General features: G+C 40.6%; 1 protein-coding gene across 3 annotated transcripts; it reads right to left on the bottom strand.

The window, feature by feature from the left end:
- Nucleotides 1-1,554: 1,554 nt before the first annotated feature.
- Nucleotides 1,555-25,875, bottom strand: LOC141112521 (C-signal-like). Of its 3 annotated transcripts, none has more exons than XM_073605428.1 (7): nt 25,729-25,875; nt 22,842-23,031; nt 20,236-20,287; nt 16,324-16,511; nt 6,717-6,878; nt 3,048-3,158; nt 1,804-2,573 (listed from the first exon to the last, which is right to left on the bottom strand). In XM_073605428.1, the coding sequence occupies exons 2-7, from the start codon at nt 22,983-22,985 to the stop codon at nt 2,460-2,462; spliced, it is 771 nt and encodes a 256-aa protein (XP_073461529.1). In that variant the 5' UTR covers nt 22,986-23,031; nt 25,729-25,875; the 3' UTR covers nt 1,804-2,459. The 3 variants fall into 3 exon arrangements, with proteins under 3 accessions (XP_073461530.1, XP_073461529.1, XP_073461528.1); XM_073605427.1 differs by having other exon boundaries at nt 1,811-2,573; nt 25,719-25,875; XM_073605429.1 differs by lacking the exons at nt 20,236-20,287; nt 25,729-25,875 and having other exon boundaries at nt 1,555-2,573; nt 22,842-23,004.
- Between the last annotated feature and the right edge of the window lie 450 nt (nt 25,876-26,325).

Genomic DNA, 26,325 nt, shown 5'->3' with positions numbered 1-26,325 from the left:
CAAATGCTTAACCACTTCAGTACAGGGCATTTTCACCCCCTTCCTGCCCAGGCCAATTTTCAGCGCTGTTGCATTTTGAAATGAAATTTTTATCTTTTTTTCCCCCACAAATAGAGCTTTCTTTTGGTGGTATTTGATCCCCTCTGCGGTTTATATTCTTTGTTCTATAAACAAAAGGAGAGTGACAAGTTTGAAAAAAACACAATATTTTTTACTTTTTGCTATAATAAATATCCCAATTTAAAAAAAAAAAAAATTTCCTCAGTTTAGGCCGATATGTATTCTTCTACATTTTTGTTGGTAAAAAAAAAAAAAAAAAAAAAAAAAAAAAATCGCAATAAGCGTATATTGATTGGTTTGCGCAAAAGTTATAGCGTCTATAAAATAGGGGTTCGTTTTATGGCATTTTTATTATGATTTTTTTTTACTAGTAATGGCGGCGATCTGCGATTTTTATTGCGACTGCGACATTGTGGCACTTTTGACACTATTTTGGGACCATTCACATTTATACAGCGATCAGTGCTATAAAAATGCACTGATTACTGTATAAATGTCACTGGCAGGGAAGGAGTTAACACTAGGGAGCGATCAAGGGGTTAAATGTGTTACCTAGGGAGTGATTATAACTGTGGGGGGAGGGGACTCACAAGGGGAAGAGACCAATCAGTGTTCTTCTGTACTGGGAACACACGATTGGTCTCCTCTCACACAGACCCACGGTCCTGCTCTGTTAATGGGAAATCACGGGTACTCGGCGGACATTGCGGCCACCAGGTATGTGCACCGGCTCCCGAGTGACACGGTGGGAGCGCACGCGCCCCCCAGATGGCTGGGAAGCCCAGGATGTCATATGACGCCCGTCCAGGGTGGGAGATCCCTCCTGTGGACGTCATATTACTATGGGCGGGTAGGGAAGTGGTTAAGCATTTTGGTGAATTATGCTGATGAGGAAAATCAGAATTTAGATTGGCTGATCCTACCCTTTATAAGAGGTCATGTGACAAAAAGTCTAAGCATCTCTTTTTGCTTTCTCAGTATAGCAAGGGTATTTGTTTACCATTAGGTCTGCTCTAAAGTAAATGAGTGTTTGCGGATGAAGTTAGATCTTACTTATGTTTGTAATTATGGTCTTCTTGATTTCCCATTAACTCTAAAGCCTCATACGCATGATCGGACTTTCCGACGGGAAATGTTCGATGACAGGCTGTTGGCGGTAAATTCGACCATGTGTATGCTCCATCGGACAATTGTTGTCAGACTTTCCGCGGACAAATGATGACTAGCAGGTTTTCAAATTTTCCGCAGGCAAATGTGTGTTGTCGGATTTCCCGAGCGTGTGTACACAAGTTCATCGGACAAAAGCCCAAAGTACAAACACACATGCTGGGAAGCAAGGACGAGCCAGAAGTGGTCGGTCTTGTAAACTAGCATTCGTAATGGAGAATTAACATTCGTGACATGGCAAATTATGAAATCTCGAAATGCAGCGCACAATTCTTTTCTTTTTTAATGGGATAATAATGAAGCTGCTTTGCTGGTGATAGTGATGGAGTTATTGCAAACACATTTTCAAAGGCTTTTTTTTTCTAGTGATCTCAAGAATAATATTATTATGCTTTTTTTTTTTTAATTTGGGCAAGTTACCACAACACCATTATCCGGTAGTTTTTAAGATCAAAGATACAACTATGTTGGTGTCCCTTGTCAATTTTACATTGTATTTTTTTAAATGTAACTGCCTACTCCCAAACTGTCATTTGAAGTAAAACACATAGCCAAGTATTATTCTCCATAATTTTTTTATTGTGCATTAAAAAAAGAAAACAAATAAATATATTAGACATGCTATCTGCCAATAGAACTTAACCAAAAAGTGCATTCTATGCATCCAAAAATATAGAAAATATACCAAATCAAATCATTATTCAACCAAAAAAATCATGTCAAAGCAATAACTCCAAGGCCAATAATAAATAACACGTTATCTCCTCCGATTCCGCAACATGGCTGGTTGACGAACGGCCGCTCAGATGCAAACTGAAAAGCGCAAACTGAAAAGCGTGAAATGAAAAGTGTGAAATGAAAAGTGCGAAATGAAAAGCGCGAATCAACACTCATCAAATGTCTATTAACACGAAATTAGCAGAAGGAGCCCAAAGGGTGGCGGTAAAGAGCTGATAAACAATGTAGTACATCACTACATTCGTATTTGTTGACCAACAAATGTGTGGCCGTGTGTATGCAAGAGAAGTTTGGGCCAACACCCTTCGGACAAAATTCCACGGTTTTGTTGGCAAACAATACGATTGTGTGTATGAGGCTTAATTTTGACCAACCAGCCAGATGAAGTCATCATGCTGTAAATGTTCCATACTGTATCTGAATGAAAAAGCATAACATGTACATTCCCTTGTTTGTCTGCCATTAAAGTTGCCCAATATGACTGTTCCTCCGGGTCACCATGGTAGAGTCTGTCCTTTCCAATTCAGAAACATTCCATTATGTTTTTCAGTTAAGGTGTCAAACACTTTCATCATACTACCCACACTATCATGTGGTTTCAGGGGAGCCTATGAGACAGATACATGTTAATGCAGAAACAAAAGCAAAATCTTTTTAGGAGGAAAGAGGAAATAGATTTGTAAAAAAAAAATAAAAAAAATAGACTTTTGAGAGATCTGCATCCATATCCATGCACGGATGATATGCAACATTTGTAAATAAAGATTTGCAGCCATATTGCATTCCATGAATTTAGATGCAGGCCACTTTACATATTGATAGCAATGATATATTCTGGATTGGGTTGGTTATTAATGACCCCGTTGCCTGATGACCAGTGAGTGACCTGCCACCAGATGATGAGGAAAACATCTGCCACTCTAACAAGGGGTGCGCTCTTCAGTAGTAGCGCAATCCTTTATTTACTGTATGGGCATCATTACAATAGATAATTATACAGTTACCTGGATAACCACTTTGAAGATCACTACATGGCTTACAATTCACCCCTTTTAGAACTGCTATGTCTAATTCTGACCTACCTTTGGTCCTCCCATATCTGTTTGAACCCAGCCAGGAGCAACTGTCACAGCAATAATCCCATCTGTTTTGTAGACCTCAGCTTGACAACGTGTTAACATGTTCAGTGCAGCCTAAGGGAATAATAATATTCATACTATGAGCAACACATAAATAGGATAAATCCACAAAATATTTGCTTAAATCTGCATGTAAGCAGGTTGGAAATAGCCAGTTAGGTGCTGTCCCAGATGGAAGGGTAGGTGTCACGGTCAGGCTCGGAGAGCAGTAGCTACAGTAGTAGAAGGACACCCACCGACACCTACCGACCAGCAGGATTGGTATACAAGCAGGTCACCCTGGCAAAAAAATGCAGGTTCACTTGAGGTGCGGAGTCTAAGTACTAACCGTTGTTCACCAGAGCTCCTGATGGTGGAGATTGGTTTATCTACATGTTGGTACCAGGTCATGGTCCTCAGGATTGCCCTACTAGGAAGTTCAGTAGCAGATATAGCAAGTAGGGATCAAACAGAAGTGTAGTCAGTAAACAAGCCAAGGGTCAGTAATGAGTGGTGGTAAAGATATCGACGGTAGCAGGAAAGACAAAAGCGAAATACTGGCTGGAGAGAGCACAATAATCTGGCAAGCAGGAAGTGCAGAGACATGGTTTAAATCAGGAAGTTCATGGGAGGAGCTTCTATATGCAATGGTACCCCCGAAAGGTTGCCTGGCTAATGATAGCCAAAGGCACAGTTATTGTACACTTCCAGCATAGATGAGGACCAGAGTTCTCCCTCACTAGTGCAAAGGCTGCCAGCAATCACAGGGCCCAGCCCAGGCACACTGACACAAACATCGGTCTAGGGCATAGCTCCAAACTATCCCTGATCTTGAGGGACTGTCCCTCATTCGGAACAAAGTATTCACAGAGTCTGTCCTCAGCCCCCCTTTACAGCACAGTGCCCCTTTACAGTGCAGTCTCCTTTACATGACCGTGCCCCTTTACATTAAAGTGGATGTAAACCCTCACATATACCCAGTGAAGTGAACAGCCTCAGATGATACACAGAGATTAAACAAATCTCCCTGCAATCATTTTATTTGTATATCTGCTGTCTTCAGCTTTCTACACTGAAAGTGAACATCGTGTTAGAAATTTTCCTTCCTGTTCCACCACTGGGTGTGGAGTGTGGGTGTACACTGTGTGATAGCTGATTGGAGGAAAGGCACCCCCCCACGTAGGCAGAGAAATGAAGAAACTTGCAGAGCTGTGCTGTGAATAGACCAGCTCTCTGCTAATCTATCTCTAAGCTCCCTCCCGACACATATTTCCAGCTGCTTTTATCTCCTGTGTCAGAAGTTATCATGTTGATAACAGAGGAATGAAGCAGCTATAATAAATAAGTAAACACTGCAGATATATGTGCCTAGGTCAGATTTCATGAATTGGGTTTATATCCACTTTAATGTAACAGGGACTGCTCTGTAAAGGGGACACTGTAGTGTAAAGGGGGGCTGTGATGTAAAGGGGCACTGTAATGTAAAGAGGATTGTTCTGTAAGGGGGCACTGTAATGTAAAGAGGACTGTTCTGTAAGGGGGCACTGTAATGTAAAGGTGGGCTGTGATGTAAAGAAGGAACTGTGATATAAAGGGGAATGCACTGTAAAGGGACACTGTAAGTACTGTATAGTGCCCCTTTACAGCGCAGTCCCCTTTATATTATAGTGCCCCTAGCAATCACAGCCTCCCCTGTCACAGTGCCCCTGCAGTCTGCCCCCCCTTCCTCTCTAACATGACATTTCTCCATTCTAATGTCTGCCTACCCTGCACAGGGCCTTTGGCAGGACAGAGTGTGTGCTCAGCCTGTGTATCCTCTCCAGTCTCCCCTGCCCGCCTGATGATGTCATCCTATCAGCAGGGAAGGGGGTGGAAAGAGCTCTTCATCTACAGCTTCTCCCGCCCCTGCCCTGTTGACTGGATGACATCATCGGCTGGGTGAGCAGAGGAACCGGGAGAGGACAAACAGGCATGGCCTCACAGCAGGAGGTGAGCAGCAACCGTGGTCTGTGATAGCCCTGCGTGGACCAGGGTCGCCGCTCATCTCCTGCTGTGTGGCCCGGACAACAACAGGCACCATGGCCTAGGGTTTAAGACCCCTAGTCTAGGGGATATCAGTATGCTGATGTGCGGGATCCTAGGGAGACCCACATTTTTTTCCACATTAGGCGGTTCCCGCAGTAAAACAACACTCATCTTTCTACATCTTTATGTGGGGGATCTCATATAATACCTATATTTGTAGTATTTCTTTGGGATAGGATTCCCAACCGATGTCAGTGGACCAAATATTTATATGGAGGGAGTGAACCAATCCCTTAATGAAGCCCTTCCTATTTTCCATCAATCATAAGTGATGAGCATATTAGACCTGTGATTGATGGTGTTCTCTATGCCGTGCATTTTTTGCCTGGGATGTGGGTTGTTTTTTGGTCTCCCACTAATCGGGATATCCTGGATGGTTCAAAGATTTTGAGTTAGTTACGAAGCAAGCAAGCCCCGGAAGCGGATACACAGACTGCAAAACATGTTGGCTACTTCAGTGTAACATCTCTGTTTTGACATGTTGTACATACATTATGGTTTTTATATGTAGGGGTATGTGTTATTCCCCTACTGTCTTATGTCTATATGTGGTCTTTTTTCACTTTTCTAAAAAATATTTAAATGCAAATCTGTATCTTTGTCTGGAGGAGACCATTTAACGCCCAAATCCATTATATATTCCTTTCCCCATTATTTACATTGAGGGTTGGCACTCAATGACAATACTACTTAAACTTAAGTATATGGGCCTGGACTATAGTACTTCACTATACTAATGGCTAGATCAAATCAAAGAGGTTTGCTCTGAGTGCAACTGATATTTAGTTGATTTTTACAACCCTGACGAAGTGTCAGGGCTGGGCTCAGCCCTCCCTTCTCAAAGCTGGCTGCTCAGCTGTCGGCTAATTGCCGGCTCCTAGCTCTCCACGGTTACTCACCTGTTGATGATATCCTGTTCGTCGGTCCTGCCTTCTTAAGCCGTCCAGTCCAGATGATCTCTGCCTTCGCCTTGGTCACATCTCTAGAGATGCTCTCCTGTGTTCCTGTTAAAGACTTGCTTGGCTGACATTCCTTCTGGCTTCAGATCTTGCTTGCTGTTCTACGACGCTCATCTCTGGCTCCCTGGCTGTTTGGCTTGTCTCACTATCCATTCCGGTTCCTGAACTCTGGCTATGTTTTGACTATGTTTACTCTGTTTACCTTTTTTTATTATTATTAAACAAGTGTGATTTAACTGTACTTCTGTCTTAGTCTGATTCATGGTTCCTGACATGAAGGAGGAGTGCTGAGCCCCTGAAACGTGTTGACTACCTTCTCTGTAAAGACCATTGGCCTATGTTCAAAAATTGTAGTAAGACATTTTGAGGTATCCAATCTCATTATCAGCATTTTTTACAGAGACCATCTGAACCAGAGCATATGTGGTTCTCAAGGCAATAAGCAGGGAATGTTTGTAACTGCAGTCATTATATTATCACCACCATTGTTTACGATAGGATATTTAGATAAGTTGTTCCTCAGTAGGGTTAAAATGCAGCAGACAAGCATGAATGTTCCAGAAGATGACAAACCAGGCTGTTTAGTTACCTTACTGCAGCGGTATTCAAAAAGAGGCTGTACAGAGAATTCAAGTGGTGTTCTCTCTATAGACGCTGCACCACTGGATATGTTTATCACAGCAGCCTTGCTGCAGCTCTTGACTTCATTAGGATTTTCCTGAGCAGCTTTCTTGAGCAAAGGAAAGAATGCCTAAGAAGGGAAAGATTGTTACTATACCAAGGATTACTTCTTAACCAAAGCTGAAGCATTTGTGAAAATATGAATGTCATTATGCAATGCAGTAGATATATAGACAAACTTCCTGTTCTCATTGGAAGATTTCACCTATTATTGCTATTTTGGTGACAGCACACAATTTTTGGATTTCAAATACATTTTGCAAGACAGTATCACCAAAACAAAGCATGGTTTATCCCAAAATTAAAAGTATTACTTTATTATCCTTTTGACGATAAAAATACAGTGCCCGTGTGGGATACAGTGGAGAAAATCACGTCTATGTACAAAAAGCACAACTACAACTAAAAATTACAAGATTAAAATTAATAGCCAAGTAAAATATAAAATAGCAAAACAAGCTTTTGCTGCAGTACATATTTTCTGTTCTTAGATGTTCTTAGTTTGATGGCCAGCATCGGGTCATCCTGGACCATCCCCTAGTCCAGTGATGGTGAACCTTTGCACCCCAGATGTTTTGGAACTACATTTCCCATGATGCTCATCCACTCTGCAGTGTACTTGAGCATCATGGGAAATGTAATTCCAAAACATCTGGGGTGCCAAGGTTCGCCATCACTGCCCTAGTCTATTATTGGACAGTAAAAGCTCATCACTTGTCACTCTGCTTTCTCTTCTATCAGCAAATGGATTGATTGGCTCTCTGTGCTGCTTCTTCCTCTCTCACTCCAGCCCTGCTGTACAGAGACTGCAAGAGGCTGATACCAGATCAATTCCAGGTACTTACATTGCTTGCCATTACAAATTGCATTTATTTACATGTTAATGATTACAGAGTTGCATTAATTTGTGTCTTTTATATCTGCCTTTGATTTCTAAACCTCTACAAGGTACATATACTGGTTCACTGAAACATTGGCTGCACATAAAGTATTTCAAACTCATGTACAGGAACAGCATTCTAAGCATTTCTTAACATATGTAGCATTTTCAGTTAAATAATGTAAATCGCCTGTGGCATCTTTTCAGATATTTATAAGGGTGATGTAAGACTTTTTTTTATACACAGGGATAAATGATCCCTGCATATGTTTAAATATGATGAAGTAGCGCTAATTAGTAAAACACATCACTAAAGTGCTAAATATAAAAAAAAAATACGAATCAAAGGATCTATCAAGTGCTCCTCGTAAAGAGAGACACATAGATATGTTTTCAATACCCTATACAGTGGAACCTCGGATTGCGAGTAACGCGGTTAACGAGTGTTTCGCAATACGAGCATTGTATTTTTAAAAATCGTAACTCGGTTTGCGAGTGTTGTCTCGCAAAATGAGCACGATTCAGGCCAAAGCGGTGTGCAGTACCGCTTTTGGCCTGAGTTGGGGGGGCCGAGCAGAGCTGAACGTCACGTTTGGAAATGCACGGAAAGGCCCAAGTACAGCGCGGTTGACCTTGGCAAATCTCGGATAGGAAGTCTTTCCGAGGTTTGCCACGGTCAGGTGTCCTTGGGCCTTTTCGGCCGTTTCCGAGGCTCTCCGGCGCCCCCCCGCCTCTGGCCGCATGCGGTATTGTATCCCATTGATGTCAATGCAGAATTCATTATTTTCTTTTCCATTGACTTCAATGGGAAAACTCGCTTTGATATGCAAGTACTTTGGATCACGAGCATACTCCTGGAACGGATTATGCTCGTAAACTGAGGTTCCGCTGTAAAGTGCATCACATCCAAGTAATGAACAACTAAACATAAGTGTAATAAAGTCCAATAAAGTGCATCACATCAAAATAAACTAAATTAATAATTTTGTGGAAATAATCAAATTCATAATAAACAAGCAACCAAAAGGAATCTGGTGATTCAGAGAGATGGTCCGTCCCAAATTCAGAGTGTAGACAAAGATAATCCTATGTAGACAAATAGAGATGAGGGGGAAAGAGGGTCAGGTTGGACACCCCTGCTGCTCAGTCCGGTTTGCTCTGACCCTTGATGATGTCACAATATTCCATACTGCCCAGAAACTCCGTTAATAAAAATCTTATTGTCTTGAGCCGCACATAAAACACACCGACAATAAGGAGAGCTGATAAGCAGAAAAAGTTGGGCAGATTACAAGAGCCTTCTTTTTTGCCTCTTATCCCGTGGATTGAGAGACACTTTCCTCTAGAAAAAGACTACGGAGACTGGAGAAAAGCTGCAGTGATTCCTTGGATCCAGTGAGGAAGATTCAGCAACAGTCTGGTCGTTTATCGATGCTTCATTAGACACATTTGGGGTCTAGCCATAAGGTGAGAGGCTAGCACCATTGGGGGAGGATTGCAGAAAGTTATCAATACCATCTTACATCTGTTAAATTGAACTCCCACATCCGTCCCTTTCCCCCCTTATCTCTATTTGTCTACATAGGATTATCTTTGTCTACACTCTGAATTTGGGACTGACTATCTCTCTGAATCACCAGATTCATTTTGGTTGCTTGTTTATTATGAATTTGATTATTTCCACAAAATTATTTATTTGAAGTTTATTTTGGTCGGGAGATGGGCGGAGTCTAGCGGAGCAGACATGCATTGTTAGAGCTCCACACCGCTGAGGAGAGAAGAGAAGGACAAACGGAGCCTGCAGGCTCAAAAGGTATCCATTTGAACCTTTTTGCCCCAGGGAACAAACTGTGAAAGTTTGGGCAGGAAATATGGTACTGGGAGGAAGCCGTGGCAGAAATAAAAATCACCTCACAAAGAGCTCACAGGCACTCACTGCAACTAAAGCAGCTCCAGTCACCTCACAAGATACAGCATCAGGGCGCTCTCACAGACAGAAAATGTCACAGCAAGACTCTCCATTTGAGTCAGATACAGAACAAATCCTCTCACAAACTTCTCCACAAGCCTCCTCAGCATCCCCAGTAATATTATTACAATTTGAAAAGATGCTTCATAAGGCTTTAAAACAAACCTCAGACCAAATAACAAAAAGCCTAACCAAAGAAATAAGAGAGCTGGGAAACCACACCGCAGCCTTAGAAATAAAAATGGATGAAATTGAAATTACAACCCAAGAAAATATAACAGAATTGGAACAATTAAAAGAAGAGAATTTAATACTTCAAACTAAGCTCGAAGATTACGAAAATAGAGCCAAACGTTCAAACTTGCGCATAAGGGGAATACCTGAAACTGTGACAGACCTGCAATCTACTATTACTGCTCTATTACAAGAACTAAAGCCAGATATCCCTATTGAACGTTTAGAACTGGACAGAGTACACAGAGCCCTCACAGCCAAAAAGAAAGATGGACCCCCACGTGATATAATCACAAAATTTCATTATTACAGAACGAAAGAACAAATACTAATTGCTGCAAGAGAAAAAAAGGAACTTAATTTTCAAGGACACAATTATCAAATTTTTGCTGACCTATCCCAACTTACTATTACTAAAAGACGATCCATGAAACCCCAACTAATGGAACTGCAACAACACAACATTATGTATCAATGGGGCTTCCCCTTTTCAGTCAGATTTAACTACCAAGGTACAATTTACAGAAGCAGATCAGCAGATGAACTACAACAAACCCTTTTAAAATTAAATCTGACAGAACCCACAAGCAGCAACTCTCCCACACGCAGAAGAATGGCATCATCTTCACCTTCAGGCAGCACCCAGAAAATTTCAGAACAAAATGGGAATCATCATTCTCACAAAAGAGGCCGTTATGCCACATCATCCATGGACCAAGAAGATTCAATGGACTGACATCCTAATTCCTGATATCTCTTCATTTATTATACTAAGAGATGGTTCTCTATAAAAAACCTGTATTTATAACTGAATGTAACTGCATTCTGATAGTTACACACTGTGTGGGATCATGTTACATTCCAGTTATATTTCTTATTACTTCTGATTCATATAGCCTTAGAATATACAAGTGAAATAAGGAAATTCTTGTTCAGTTATATATTTTCAGGTAATAACAATAGATTTATTACTTTTTAGGACAAATATGTTCAATAATCCAGAAGTAATGGAAGCTTTTTCTTTCTTTTCTTAAAACAAATATATTATTACCTAACTAGTTCCTAGAACTATGTTTTTGTTTATTCTAATCTGAAGCAATACAACCTCAATTTTATGAGTTAACATATCTAAACAGTTACATATGAATAAAATATGTAATTGTTTACTCTAAAAGGGTTAAAATCCCAAAATAATTCAAACTATCTTCATCAATACCAAAGTTATTAACAGTACCTTTCTAACTGAATTATTTAGCCTAGGGCAAGACTAACCATATACAACCACCCTGGAATAAATAATTTCAACAAAAACCATATTCTGCACTCCAATTAATGAAACATCATTTTGATGTCTTTTGACATAGCACTTCTCTCCTGTAAGCGGAGGATCCGTGTACCCCCATTAGCCCTCCTCATTCTTCCAACCATATTATGTGGGAGTGTGACGAAGGCACTTATTCCCCTGAGAGAGATATTTATTCTCTTTCACGGGTAAATTGTGATTACTTGCAAAAAATAATTTATACAATGTATCATCTAATCTCATATGTTTTTTGTTTACTCTTTACTCCAGAATTCACTGGTTTCTTTTCTATCTATTCATCTCTTCAGTCCACACAGGTTGATCTGCGCAGTCAGCTCTGCATAACAAAAAGTAAGTCAAAACTATTTGATCTGTTGCCATGGCACCACTGAATATACTTTCCCTGAATGTTCAGGGAATAAATGTCCCTCAAAAAAGGACCAAAGCCTTCCGTACTTTCCATAACAAGAAGGCTCACATAGTATGCCTCCAAGAAACACACTTCACCAAAGATTCTACTCCAAAATATATTTCTCCTTTTTATCAACAAATTTACACGGTTTCTGCCTGTACCAAACAAAGGGGAACTCTAATTGCATTTCACCGATCCACACCATTCACCTTATCATCAGAAATTAAAGACCCAGAAGGTAGATACCTGATACTCATGGGTTATATAATGGATACAGCAATCACTGTGATTTCCTACTACGCTCCTAACAAACAATCTACACCATTCCTCTCACATATATTACAAGTGATTAATACACACAAAATAGGAACAGTGATAATGTGCGGGGATTCGAACCAGGTCCTCCTCCCATTTCTAGATAAATCACCTTTTACACCATCCAAAATAACCTCTAGATTACCTTTTTCTCAACTTCTTTCCAAATACAATCTGGTAGATTCGTGGAGAGAAAAAAACCCAATGAAAAAGAAATTCACTTATTTCTCGCACCCTCATCAAACCTTCACCAGAATAGATCATATTTTTGTAACAACAGTAATGATACCAGAAATTATTGCATCAGATATAATTCCGATTCCGTGGTCTGACCATAATGAAGTATACACTACTATAGCCTCAGCCATACCAAAAGCGCATGACCCAACGTGGTACTTACCGGACATAATGCTCAAACACCCACTACATCAGATGGCCATTGAACAAGCTTTAAAGGAATACATATCAATTAATAATACAACAGACATTTCCCCAATAACACTGTGGGAAGCTCATAAGCCTGTCTTGCGTGGTACAATACAAAGACAAATGGCACTATTTAAACAGGAACGCAAAAATCTAGCAAAAAAACTAGAACTCAATTTTAATGCAGCCTACATATCATTCCAAGATAATCCATCTCAGAGTACAAAATCTCATCTGGAAAAATCTAGATTGGAATACGATCTATTTCTCACTGAGTCAGTTGATAAATCCCTCAAACGCTCCAAACACAATTTCTACATGAATACAAACAAACCAGGTACATATTTGGCTCGGGCATTAAATTCAACTAACAAATCTTTCAAACCAATACGTTTGAAATTATCAAAAAATGTTTATACTTGTAATCCAGTTAAAATAGTCCATAAATTTCACTCACATCTCGCAACTTTATACAAGACAAACAATGAATTTAATCCTACAGAGGCTGAATCCTTCTTCTCAAAAATAACCTTACCTGAGTTGTCTCAGAATCAAAAAAGCAGTTTGGATGAGCCTATAACTATAGATGAAGTTGCTAACGCCATAAAAGACCTAAAACTTAACAAAAGACCAGGCCCAGACGGCTACTCGGCTTTATACTATAAAACATTCTCAGAAATACTCTCTCCCATGCTCACTGAAACTTTTAACAAACTTCTAGAAGGACATTCTTTTCGGCAAGAAACACTAATGGCAATTGTTTGTATGATCCCAAAACCCCTTTCTGATGATACTTCCTGTGTGAATTATCGGCCTATCTCTCTGTTAAACCTTGATATTAAATTATTAGCAAAAATAATAGCAAAACGCCTCAATAGCATTATAGGAGAATGAATACATAGAGATCAAGTAGGCTTCATGCCAAATAGACAGGCAAGCGATAATGTACGCAGGGCAGTGTTATTGGCACATATTGCTAAAAAACAGAAAACCCCTTTATGTTTTCTATCTCTCGATATTAAGAGGGCATTTGACACAGTATCGTGGCAATATATGCAATATTCATTACAAAAATGGGGTTTTGGACCCCACTTTTTAACATGGATCAAAGCATTATATAATAAACCCAAAGCCTATATAAAATATGCTGGATACAAATCTGATGCCTTTAATATCGAAAGAGGTACCCAACAGGGTTGCCCATTATCTCCCTTATTATTTGCCCTTATACTCGAACCCATGGCCCAATACATCAGAACAAACCAAACTATAACTGGCATTGAAGCAGGAGGTATTACACACAAATTATGTATATTTGCAGACGATATATTACTTTTTCTATCATCACCACAGGTCTCTGGTCCTAACTTAATACCAGCTCTTGATGGATTTGCAGCCCTATCCGGCCTTATGATTAATCCTAAGAAATGCCTAGTGCTTAATATTTCGCTCACAAACATGGAATTGATCCCGGCTAGGGCTGCACTCCCATTCACATGGGCAGAAAAATCAATCCCATATCTTGGAATTCATTTAACAGCATCTCATTCTGACTTATTCTCAACCAATTATCCTCCTGTATTAAGACAGATCACAAATCTAATAAAACAATGGTCGCAACTTCCTTTATCCTGGATAGGGAAGATTAATGCAATCAAAATGACTATTCTACCCAAATTGCTTTATCTATTCAGAGTCCTCCCTATTCCAATTCCTTCCTATTTTTTGAGAATAGTACAAAAAAGAGCAACTTCGTTTATATGGGGTTCTTCTAAACCACGTATACCTATACACACACTACATCTTCCCAAAAATAAAGGAGGCCTGGGATACCCTAATTTTACTAACTACTACAGAGCAGCACATTTGGCCAGTCTGTCCAAATACCATGCAAAACAGGAAATCCCACTATGGGTATTTATAGAGGCTTCAGAAAATGACCCTCTATTAATATCAAACTTGTTATGGCTTGATCCTAAAGACCGCTTTAAAATTCATAATCCCATAACTAAACACTTCTTATCTCTCTGGGATAAACTAAAAACCAAATATCAGTTACAATCTCCACACAATCCTCTCCTTTCTTTTATCAGAAATCCGGCCTTTTATCCGGCATGGATCTACCCAAATTCTTTTAAAGCTTGGACAACATCAGGCATTCAGACACTAAATTACTTCATAGCATCTAAATCATTCCTTTCATTCCCATCGCTTAGAGAAAAATATGATCTACCAAACTCTGAGATATTTAGATATCTCCAAATCAAAAATTTTTTTATACACCATTCCTAAAGGGGGATACACCATTATCCCAATTATCCATTTTTGAATCAATCTGTACAAAAGATCCATTTGCTAAAGGTACAATTTCATCACTTTATAATCAATTATATGGAGTAGTAAATCTTAATAGACCCTCTTACGTTCAGAGGTGGAAGGAGGACCTGGGACGAACTTTAGAAGACACGGACTGGTCTAACATATGGCTCACATCTAAGTCATCTTCACCCAACATCTTAGCACTGGAGACAAATTATAAAGTCCTAACTCGCTGGTACCTTGTACCCGCTAGAGTGGCAAAATATTCACCTAATACCTCAGCTCTTTGTTTTCGAGGATGCCCAGAAATAGGCACATATTTACACATATGGTGGACGTGCCCAGTAATCCAAACCTTCTGGAAGGAAGTCTTCGTGATTGCATCTAAAATATTTAAAAAAATAATACAACCAGATCCATATATAACTTTACTTAATCTAAAACCGGAATGGTTAACACTCTATCAATTCAAACTTATGATCCAACTAATAACGGCTGCAAAACAAACAGTGGCCAAGGCATGGAAATCTCCTACATTGGTACTAGCAGAAACAATTCACAGAATGAATAATACAATGTCCCATGCTAAGATGGTAGCCATCGATCAAAATCAAATTCCAAAATTTGAAAAACTTTGGCATCCTTGGATAAAACAACAGTTCCGGTCAAATTTCAATGACTCTGTCCTGTTGCCATGGTAACAGATTAAATGACTTACAGAGACACCCATTCTAAGGCTTCAAAGAGAAATAAAAAGAATAATAAACTGACGAGCGGGACAACCTTGTGGACCATACCTCTGCCTTTCTACCCTTTTTCTTCTTTCTCTTTCCTTTTCTCCACCTTACGATTAAAGCTCATTATCAGAATTTATTTGACCTATATACACTCTACCTGTAAACAATATGTATAGTAGGTACAAATCATTTAAATACCTACAAAAGTAACTAAGGAAATTATATATATCTTTAATTTAGGTTTACGTGAACCCAGTGTTTAATATTTGAAATTTCATGATATTTACCTATATAAACCCTACTGTAAAACAATGATCTTACTTTATAGATCCTTGTAAACTTACTTTATGTATCTTTATAATATTGTATACTCAATAAACTTCTTTTGACAAGGAAGTTTATTTTGATGTGATGCACTTTATTGGACTTTATTACACTTATGTTTAGTTGTTTATTACTTGGATGTGATCCACTTTATAGGATATTGAACACATATCTATGTGTCTCTCTTTACGAGAAGCACTTGATAGATCCCTCGATTCTTATTTTTTTTTTATTTAGCACTTTAGTGATGTGTTTTACTAATTAGCGCTTCATCAAAAAATACCTAGGGGTGTTGGCAACACTACAGAAGTTCAGCTGCTTTTTTGCCCCATTAGGCACTTTATAACACGCACTTTTTAACTAGCACCTTATTTGTTATCAATGCACCAGATTTTTGGTAGTGCATTAGTACTTTCTTTATATTAGATCCCTGCATATAGTATTATCATTCCCCCCCAAAGCTCGTGGGCTTGGTGGACATAATGTCTATATATTGAGCTAATGCAGTTGAGCAGGGGGGAGGCTTACAATGCTCCAGATAAATGAACTGCTCTTCCATTGGCTTACACTTAAAATTTCTAAAGAAAATACTTTACCTGAGTAACCAGCATTGGTCCAATTGTATTGGTTTTATACATTTCCATCATGTCTTCTGCTGTGGCTTCATACAGTGAGTGAAAGACTGCAATTCCAGCATTGTTTATCAGCAAATTCAATCCCTGTCCATTCAGTCTTTCTGTAATATCACTGCAGGCGTCTTCAATGCTTGTTGGATTGGTTACATCTATCAATAGGGAAACAACTCTGTAGTGACAGGCAGAATAAGTTAAAATGCAGATATAACAGATACAGTGGGAATAGAAAAGGTCAAATCATTAAATTTTAGTCTCTGTTAGTATTTTTAGTCTTCTTAGTCTTTTTAGTCAATTTTAGTCTCTCTTTAGTAATCTGATCTCTTTAAACCAGTGGCGGCTGGTGCTCAAAATGTTTTGGGGGGCGCAAACAAACTGAAAAAAATTTTGAAAAAAAAAACATCAATTGCAGCTACTGTGCCATCAAACGCAGCCACTATGCCATCAAACTCAGCCAATGTGCCATCAAACTCAGCCAATGTGCCATCAAACTCAGCCAATGTGCCATCAAACTCAGCCACTGTGCCATCAAACTCAGCCACTGTGCCATCAAACTCAGCCACTGTGCCATCAAACGCAGCCACTGTGCCATCAAACGCAGCCACTGTGCCATCAAACGCAGCCACTGTGCCATCAAACGCAGCCACTGTGGTCATCAAACGCAGCTACTGTGCCTATCAAACGCTGCCACTGTGCCCATCAAACGCTGCCACTGTGCCCATCAAACGCTGCCACTGTGCCCATCAAACGCTGCCACTGTGCCATTAAATGCAGCCACTGTGCCATCAAACGCAGCTACTGTGCCAAACGCTGCCAGTGTGCCCATCAAACGCTGCCAGTGTGCCCATCAAATGCTGCCAGTGTGCCTATCAAATGCTGCCAGTGTGCCCATCAAATGCTGCCAGTGTGCCCTACTGCCCATCATATGCTGCCAGTGTGCCCATCAAACGCTGCCATCTGCCCTTAGCTCAGGTATGCAGGCAAGAGGGCGTCCATAAAGCAGAGCTCCACCCAAAAGAGAAAGCTCTGCTTGTCTGCCTCCACCCTCCCTTCCGCCACATTTGGCACCTTTTGGGGGGAAGGGGGAGCGGGTACCTGGTTTTGATAGGTACCCCCTCCCACTTCTAGCTGAGTTTAACTGCGAAGTGAGCAAGAGGTTTGGCCCCATCCTCCTTCCTCCCGCTGCCTGCCCTTGTACAGAGCACAGCGCAATTCGCGTATGCGCAGTAGGAAAACGGCTGTGAAGCCGCAAAGCTTCACTGCTGGTTTACCTTAGCCGAGATAGCGGGCCAGCACTTGAGAGCTACAGTATTTGTACCTGCTGACTTTTAATTTTTGGAGGGGGGAACTGAGAAAACCACTCTTCCCCTCCTCCAGATGAAAAAAAAATGCCCATGAAGACTCCTGGGATCCTGGGATGTGTGACATTATTTTGGCCTAGGCCAGTAACCAGGAAGCAACTAACAAAATGTAAAAAAAAAAAAGTTTAAAACAAGTAAATATAATAAACCTTCCAATCTATTTACTAATGCTAGTAGCATAAGGATACAAATTAATTAATGTGGATTGAGAAAGTTTAGTTCCACTTTAAAGAAGTTTAAAGGGGTTGTAAAGCTACCCGCCTCCCAGCACCACCCGCCCCCAGCAACAATGCACTGCGTGCAACAATATACCCACCCCCTCCCCAGCAACAACAAATCTCCCGCAGCCAGCATCAATAGACCCTCCAGTAAACAGGAACAATAGGCCCCTCCTTCAACAGTAAATCCCTCCTAGCAACAACTGACCTCCCAGCAACAATAGATACCCCACCAGCAACAATAGGCCTCCCCAGCAACAATAGACCCACTGCTAAAATAGGTCCTCTCCCATAACAATGGATTCCCAGTCAGCCAGTATCAACAGACCCTGCAGAACACCCCAACACCCCTTGACAACATACATTCAGTGCTGGAGGTGCCGGAACTGTGTTCCCCCACATTCCTGCTGAAAAGAAGCCCGGGTTGTACTTACCTGAACCCTCGAGCTTGTCCTACGGGAACGTGCCGTCTCTCGGCTAGGGGGTTCTCAGCTGTTGACTGGTTAGATTGATAGCAGCGCAGCCATTGGCTGTCAATCAAATCCAATGATGCTGATGGGGCCGAGTCCTGCATTGGCGTCTATGGACGCCGAATGCTGTACTCAGGAGCGCGCCCGCAAGGTAACCCCCCCAGGAGAGCGCTTCTCCCAGGGGGTTATCTAATGTGGGGAGGAGCCGAGAGAGCCACCGGGGGACCCCAGAAGAAAAAGTTTGGGGCCACTCTGTGCAAAACGAGCTGCACATTGGAGGTAAGTATGACATGTTTGTTTTTTTTTTTTTTTTTTTTAAAAAGGAACCTTTAGTGTCACTTTAATTGGCTTAGATTTTGTCTTCCCTGCATCCCTCCTCCCCCATCCCCATGGACATACTAATGAAATTTTTAGCTCAAACTTGTTTTCATTACACACTTTATTTTAGACCCAGAGGCATAATCACTGGGCCTCTGTCCATGGGCGTCCGCAGAACTTTTTTCAGGGGGGGTGCATCATTTTAGGGTCACCCATGCACCTCCCCTTTTTTACCATGTCACTATCACATTATCATGGTCAGAGACTGCAGACATAGTACAGTCCCTAGGATTTGTAAAGGATAATGGCCAACAGGCCCTCTTATCAGACCCAGCGAAAATACAGCAGTGATCCCTCCGGCTGCACTCTGGGTTCCCCGGGGGAGACTCTGGTCAGCAGTGTATTGTCTGTACCCTGGTAGTGGCTCAGTCTTTCTCTCTCTGGTGGTGCTGGGCAGCGTGGCTTTCTCTGGTGGCGCTGGGCAGATTTTCTCTCTCTCTCTGGTGGCGCTGGGCAGTGTGGCTCTCTCTCTGGCTTCCGCCCAGCACACTCCTCATTCTTTGTCCTGTAGCGCTCTCTCCCTCAGCTTTTTTTCCAGGCTGCAGTCTCTCAATCCCTCTCTTGATCGAGCTGTAGCCTCCTGCCTGTGGAAAATGAGGCCGCCAATCTTTGGGACTACATGTCCCATGATGCTCTCCTCGTCTCCTTTGATTGGCACTCAGTTTTGGCCAATAGGGAAGGAACGGAGCGGGCAGGAAGCTGGGTGGGGGAACCTGGTGAGAGCCGTTGTCTCTTCTCCCTGACAGGAGAAAGGGGGGGGCGAGCAGGGGAAACCTCTGATAGCCCGCAGCTCGCTTTCTCCTATCACAGCGCCGCCGAGTTCTCTGCTGGATTGAGCAGGGAAAAGAGCCCGAAGTCACACTACACTGATGAGGGGGCTTAACAGCACCTTGATGGTGTCACCCCACTGGCGGGTGGCACCTGGGTGTGGGCTGTTTGCACCCCGATAGCGACGCAACTGTGCTGAATTTAAGATCCGATCCCTGATGCACTGGACCCCCCTTGCCCCTACCTGCGGACGCCCATGCCTCTGTCCCTCTCTATGTAATACAGGCTGGTCATAGCTGGTGGGAGGGGCTTACAGCGTGCTGTACATATATATCTTCCTGACAACATCACAGCACACTACTTCATCTGTGATGCAAGACTGGCTCTTAGGGAGGAGTTATGCAAATATTATAATGCCTTGATGGGGAATGTTAGTTTGGATGGAGGAGTGGGTGTTCCTATCAGAGATGAGCCTGTGCAACTCTGTCAAACTGAAGGTAAGGCTGGAGTTCACATTTATGTGTAAGAACCACAGTCTAAAATTTCATATTTTGAATATCGTGTGTGTGCTTAAAGCATGAGAGGAAAGTATTTACTAAGATATTTTTTTCACAATAGTCAAAAAGACTTTTTGATTTTTCTGCTGTTTTTCTGGCCTATGTTAGTATAATAGAGACTTACCAAGTCTGACCGTAGCAAGGTTTGAGTGTTTTGAGGATAGAGATTTTAGTTCCTGTTAAAAAAAAAAAATCAAAAAGATGTTGAGTACCATAAAGTATATATTATCACAGTTTTGTGAAATACATAAACATTGGATACAACTTGCTTCTTTTATATATTGTGGCAGGGTGGCCCGGCTGCAGTAGCAAAGTACCTGTATGTTGTTCGCACTTCCTGGTCTGGGGGCGCACACACGCTCCGATGACGACCCGCTCCTGCTGTGATTGCACACAGCGGGAGCCAATCAGCGTGTCCGCCGGCCACCCGCGATCGTTCGGGGGAATGACAAAACGCCAGTCTGCCTATGTAAACATGGCAGACCATCATTCTGTCACAGAGGAAGAGAGAGATTTTTGATTCCTACTAATGGGGAACACTGATCTCTCTCTTTGTCTAGTGTCAGCACCTCCCACACAGTAAGAAAGCACACATAGGGAACACATTTAACCCTTTGATTGCCCCTGATGTTAACCCCATTCCTGCCAGTGTCATTTATACAGTGTTAGTGCATTTTATTAGCATTGATCACTGTATTGGTGTCACTGGTCCCCAAAAAGTGTCACATGGTGTCCAATTTGTCCACCGCAATGTCGCAGTCCTGCTAAAAATCTCTGATTGCCGCCATTACTAGTAAAAAAAATAAAAAGTCCCTAAATCTATCCCATAGTTTGTAGATGTGATAACTTTTGCGCAAACCAATCGATATACGCTTATTGAGATTTTTTTTACCAAAAATATGTAGCAAAATACAAATTGGCATACATTTATGAAGGAATTAGATTTTTTACATATTTTTATTGGATATGTTTTATAGCAGAAAGTAAAAAATATTGTTTTTTTTTTTTCAAAATTGTTGCTCTTTTTTTGTTCATAGCGCAAAAAATCAAAACCGCAAAGGCGATCAAATACCACCAAAAGAAAGCACTAAGTGTAGAAATCAATGGACATCAATTTTGTTTGTGTACAACGTCGCATGACCGCGCAATTGTCAGGTAAATTAATGTAATTGCTATAGGTGTTGCTAATTTATGTACCTCTTGAAGCCTGGGTGAAACACTCCTAAAGCTGGCATCAACCCATCCTGCTTTGTTGCTAGGATGTTGCTAAAACACTCCCAGTCGCTTTTACATTTGTACTAAGTTGCTCCATGGTAGGCACTGAATTTCAAATTACAAGCCCACAGTATTACCTCTTGTTATACACTTGACCATATATGCTTGGTACAACCTGTATTATGACTGTGTTCTTGCTACACATTTTGTGAAAATCATTTACTTTCTCAGGAGAACATGCATGAAAATTATATTTATGTTTAGTGAAAATAAGGCCTACAATAATTTAACAAAATCTCATTTTAATAGTGTCAAAGCAGTACACAGCATTCAGCAGCACAAATGGCTTGGTGGAGGACAAAAGGAGATACAAAACCATATTACCGCAAATTCCGCAATAATGACCCAGCAGATCGATCAGCTATCACTTTAGGACTCAGGGGTAATATCCAAACCTCAAAAGTATGGTTACCACCAAGGAACTGATTATATAACATACATCCTGTGTAAAGATATTTGTGTCCATGAATATAAGACACATGGAGGAGCCCCCTGTGCATCCTAATCATGCTAAATCCCGGTTGTCCTAGGATCGTCCTCACATCAAATGCAGCTCCTCTCTAGTGTCTCAAAAAGACTGCAGGGTCCTCCATTATGTTACCTCCAGCACATCATGGGCTAGATTTCATGGGATAGAAGTTATTATCTTTTTATGTGTGTGGAGCAGTGTATGGCCTATAGGATTAGAAGATTTTATTAATTTATGTATGTAATATATTTTAAGTCATATGTAATAAAAATGTACGCTCTCTGAAAACGTCATTAGTGATATTTATTGGGTGCCAGGATGATCCTACTATATACTATATATAACTTCCACATTTGGATAATCCAAATATTTACTGAATATGGCTTACACACTTGTGCTCCTTAAAATTCTTTACATTTGATATTTATCTCCGCAAGATTTATTATAAAGGCCTAGAGGGAAAAAAGGTAAATAGAAAAGGGGTGGAAAACCCAGAAAAAAACAGATATTGTGAAATAAATAAACCCAAAATATTCAACTACTAAGACCCAGTCTAAAGAACATTTTTCCTTCACCAGCATAAATAAGCTCCTAGGCTATACAATATGTACCACAGGGCCACCTGCAGCCCACGGGTTGGACACCAGGACTGTAGACATTACAGTTACTATTTTAGACAATTTATATAAACTACATTATTGGTTGATGAAGGGCAGCCCATGAAGAACACCTACAATTTGGAATCCCTCCATCCTGAGGACATTGTTAACCAGCAACTCTAGATCACTTAGAACGTATCTACCCATTAAAGCTGACAAGATCCATGTCCTCTGAGGACACCAGAGCAGGCTATAGTCTGATGACTATACCACCTCTAATCCTCGGATGGGTAAATCTCCGGCTTTTCCAAAATCTCCATGCCATTGAAGGATTTTACACATTTAGTAAAAGGGTAAGGTGCTATATACAGGCAAATGTTCAAATACCTGAGCTGAGTCTGGATTCCGGCATGCTGCGAAGATGGACTGCACTGGTGGGCCCTGTTTGAAAAGAAATGCCTTTACCAGTTCCAAGCCAATTCCCCTGCTGGAACCATTTACAAGGACACTTCGGATAATGAGGTTCGCCATCTTCTGTCACGGCTTTATCAAGAGTTCTGTGTCTTTGCTGTGGACACTGATGAACACACAGGATTTTGCTCTTAGGAAGTTTTTGGTAATAAAATATTAACAAAAGTTAATGTAATAAAATATTATCAAAAGTACATGTAAAACACACACATGAAGAGCTTAGGGCTTAAAATGGAACACCAGCCAAAATTCATTCAGTTTTGGACAAAGTGGAGAGGGATTGGTGGCTCTGTCAGGTATTTATTTGCCCTCTATGTCCCCAAATGAAGTGATATTGTCACAGTTGATTCTGACAATTGTCATTGGAATAGGTGTTCCTCTACTTTCCAGTGACAAATCTAAAAGTTTAGATTTCCACTCACTCAGATCTTCCCAATAAGGAAATAAACAATGGAAAAAGCAAAGAGAGGAATGGATAATATGGAAAGCCCCAAATACATTTCCAATCTTTATTTGACATTTTTCATTTTTTTATGTTCATCTCTGTAAAACACCCAAAAAAAAAAAGCATGCTCTAAGCCAAGGGTCTCCAATCTTTTCAGTACAAGGGCCACATTGCCTAATTTATACATATTTGCAGGCTGAAAAAAAATCAGTTTTATAAATGAATTAATAAAATAAGAGTAATATTACTGAAAACAGCAAAACAAGCAGCCTAAGCACTATAACCCAGATATCAGGCACAAAAAAGAAAACAAAAATGGCTAAGTTGCAAAGAAGAAAAAAGTCCAAATTATGCACTTATGCAGAAAGTTCATTGGTTATAAAAGTTCATAAGAAGAGCTCCTCATGAAGCATGGATCCAATAGGTGAAATCATGTGAAGTGTAAAATATATATTTTGAACTTTCTGCATAAGTGTTTAATCTGCACTTTATTCTTGCTTGCAATTTAGCCATTTTTTTTTTTTGCATTATATTATATTCACATGAATATTGTATATTAACTATAAATAAATAAATATTTATTTTATTGAATAATATATTATAAATATTCACATGTGCACATCTGCACCTTTTCTAGTTTGTATATTTGCATTTGATATTTTCTAGCGCTGCACTTTTTATTATATATAAATGAATGAATACAATTTAAATGAATGAGCATGCTCTAAATATTAGCTGTGGACTGGGTAAAATATTGTAGCGGGCCAGATGTGACCCACGGAATGTAGTTTGGAGACCCCAGCTCTATGCAAATAATTACATTCATAAATCTTCAGCATTATCCTGCTTGCAGGTTAAATGCATATCTCTAAGGCCCCATTCACACTAGGCAAAGCTGGAACACGAGTTCCGCCCTGCATTTTTTTGGCTGTTTTTCATTGCACATAGGACAAGCCTATTCACTTGGGGTGTCATTAAGAATTAATGGCACATCTGTACTCAGAGGTCAGGAGTAAGTAATGCAGAGTTTAGGGGTCAAAAGTAATGCAGAGGTTAGGAGTAAGGCTCGGTTCACACTAGGACGACTTGTCAGGCGACCTAGGTCGCCTGACAAGTAGCGTCCCGTTCAGTACAATGGAACCGTTCCGCAAGTCGCTCCGACTTAGAAAAAGGTTCCTGTACGACTTTGGGGGCGACTTGGGGCGACTTGCATAGACTTCTATACAGAAGTCGTTTTGCAAGTCACCCGGGCAGTTGTGTGCAGGTCGCCTCAGTGAGGCGACCTGCAAGTCGTGCCGCCTCTGGTGTGAACCGAGGCTTAGTAACACAGAGTGTCAAGGTCAGTAAAGCAGAGTACAGGGGTCACTAGTAAGTACAAGGGTCAGGAGCATATAACACAGAGTCCAGAGGTCATTAGGATGTACCGCACAGAGAAGAAGTCATTAGTATGTACCTCACAGTGCAGGTTCTGTTTTCAAGTAACAGAGTGCAGGGGTAAGTAGTGAAAAATGCAGAGTTCAGAGGTATGGCATGAGTAGGATAGTGTGCAGGGGTTGGTAGTAAATAACAGAGTTCAAAGGTGAGTAGTAAATAACTCAGAGGTCAACAGTATTTAATGCACAGTGCAGGGGTCGGGACTAAGTAATACAGAGTGCAAGGATTAGGAGTATGTATTGCAGAGTGCAGAGATCAGTAGTAACACAGAGTTCACAGTTCAGGAGTAATAATGCAAAGTTTAGAGGTCAGAAGTAATGCAGAGGTCAAGAGTAAGCAATACAGAGTGAAAAGGGCCCATAACGCACAGTACAGGGGTCAGTAGTAAGTAATACAGAGTGCAGGCATCAGGAGAATGTAGAGTAAGTAATGCAAATTTCAGAGGTCAGGAATAAGAGTGCTGGGGTATAAAGTGTAATGCAGAGGACAGAGGTTAGTAGTGTGTAAAGCAGAGTGCAGAGGTCAGAGATATGTAACACAGAGTGCAAACAAAATGAACCTCCCTCTCTGAGGCTATTATAGCCCCCAACACAAAATCCCCCCTCTCTTCCTGAAAAGTAATCACCAGACCTCATATACACCAATACCTGTTAAGACAGTGATAATCTACAATGTACAATGTACAATGATAATCTACAAACTTCAAAAGGACAGGTTGATATTTTAAGTATAGGGGCTACAATTTTGACATATGGAAAAATTAGGTATTCCTACACAGTGTTGTGACCTTGCTATAGGTGCAGTTTAAGGAAAGCAACACATTTATTTTTAATTTATTTTTACCAGCCTTCAAATGGGAAAACCTTTGTACATTATACAACACAGTCACTGCAAAGCTAACATTTTGTACATACATTAATTTACCGTCTATCTTGTCTACTTGCTGTGCATCAACACTTGCTTTAGTTTTCAAAAATTCTATGTTTACATCACCATCTACGTACTGCATAAATATAATCACACACAGAGCTATGTCTGCACATATAGCTCTACTCTACTGTCCCTGCGTACAGACACAGTTCCCATTGGTTGTTCCCTGTTCCTGCCCCGTTCACAATCTCGCTCCCCCTCCCTTTTGAAACTTTTGACCTCACAGCTGAACCTTTCTCTCTGTATTGTCATTGCTACTGAAAGCGGAAATACATAATAACTGAAGAAGAGACTTCTTGGCAGTTCTTTGCTAGAAACAAACAGGATTATCTTCTGGAGGAGAGAAAACAAATATGTTTATGTGCAAAAAAAACCCAAAACATAGGGCTCTTGCTGTTTTCTAGGAACTACAGTATCTCACAAAAGTTAGTACACACCTCACATTTTTGTAAATATTTTATTATATCTTTTCATGTGACAACACTGAAGAAATGACACTTAGCTATAAAGTAAAGTAGTGAGTGTACAGCTTGTATAACATTGTAAATTTGCTGTCCCCTGAAAATAACTCAACACACAGCCATTAATGTC

Source organism: Aquarana catesbeiana, linkage group LG11, assembly GCF_042186555.1.
Source record: "Aquarana catesbeiana isolate 2022-GZ linkage group LG11, ASM4218655v1, whole genome shotgun sequence".
NCBI classification, from domain to species: domain Eukaryota; kingdom Metazoa; phylum Chordata; class Amphibia; order Anura; family Ranidae; genus Aquarana; species Aquarana catesbeiana.
Note: the sequence above shows the minus strand (reverse complement) of the source record. Positions and strands in the feature narration are given on the sequence as shown.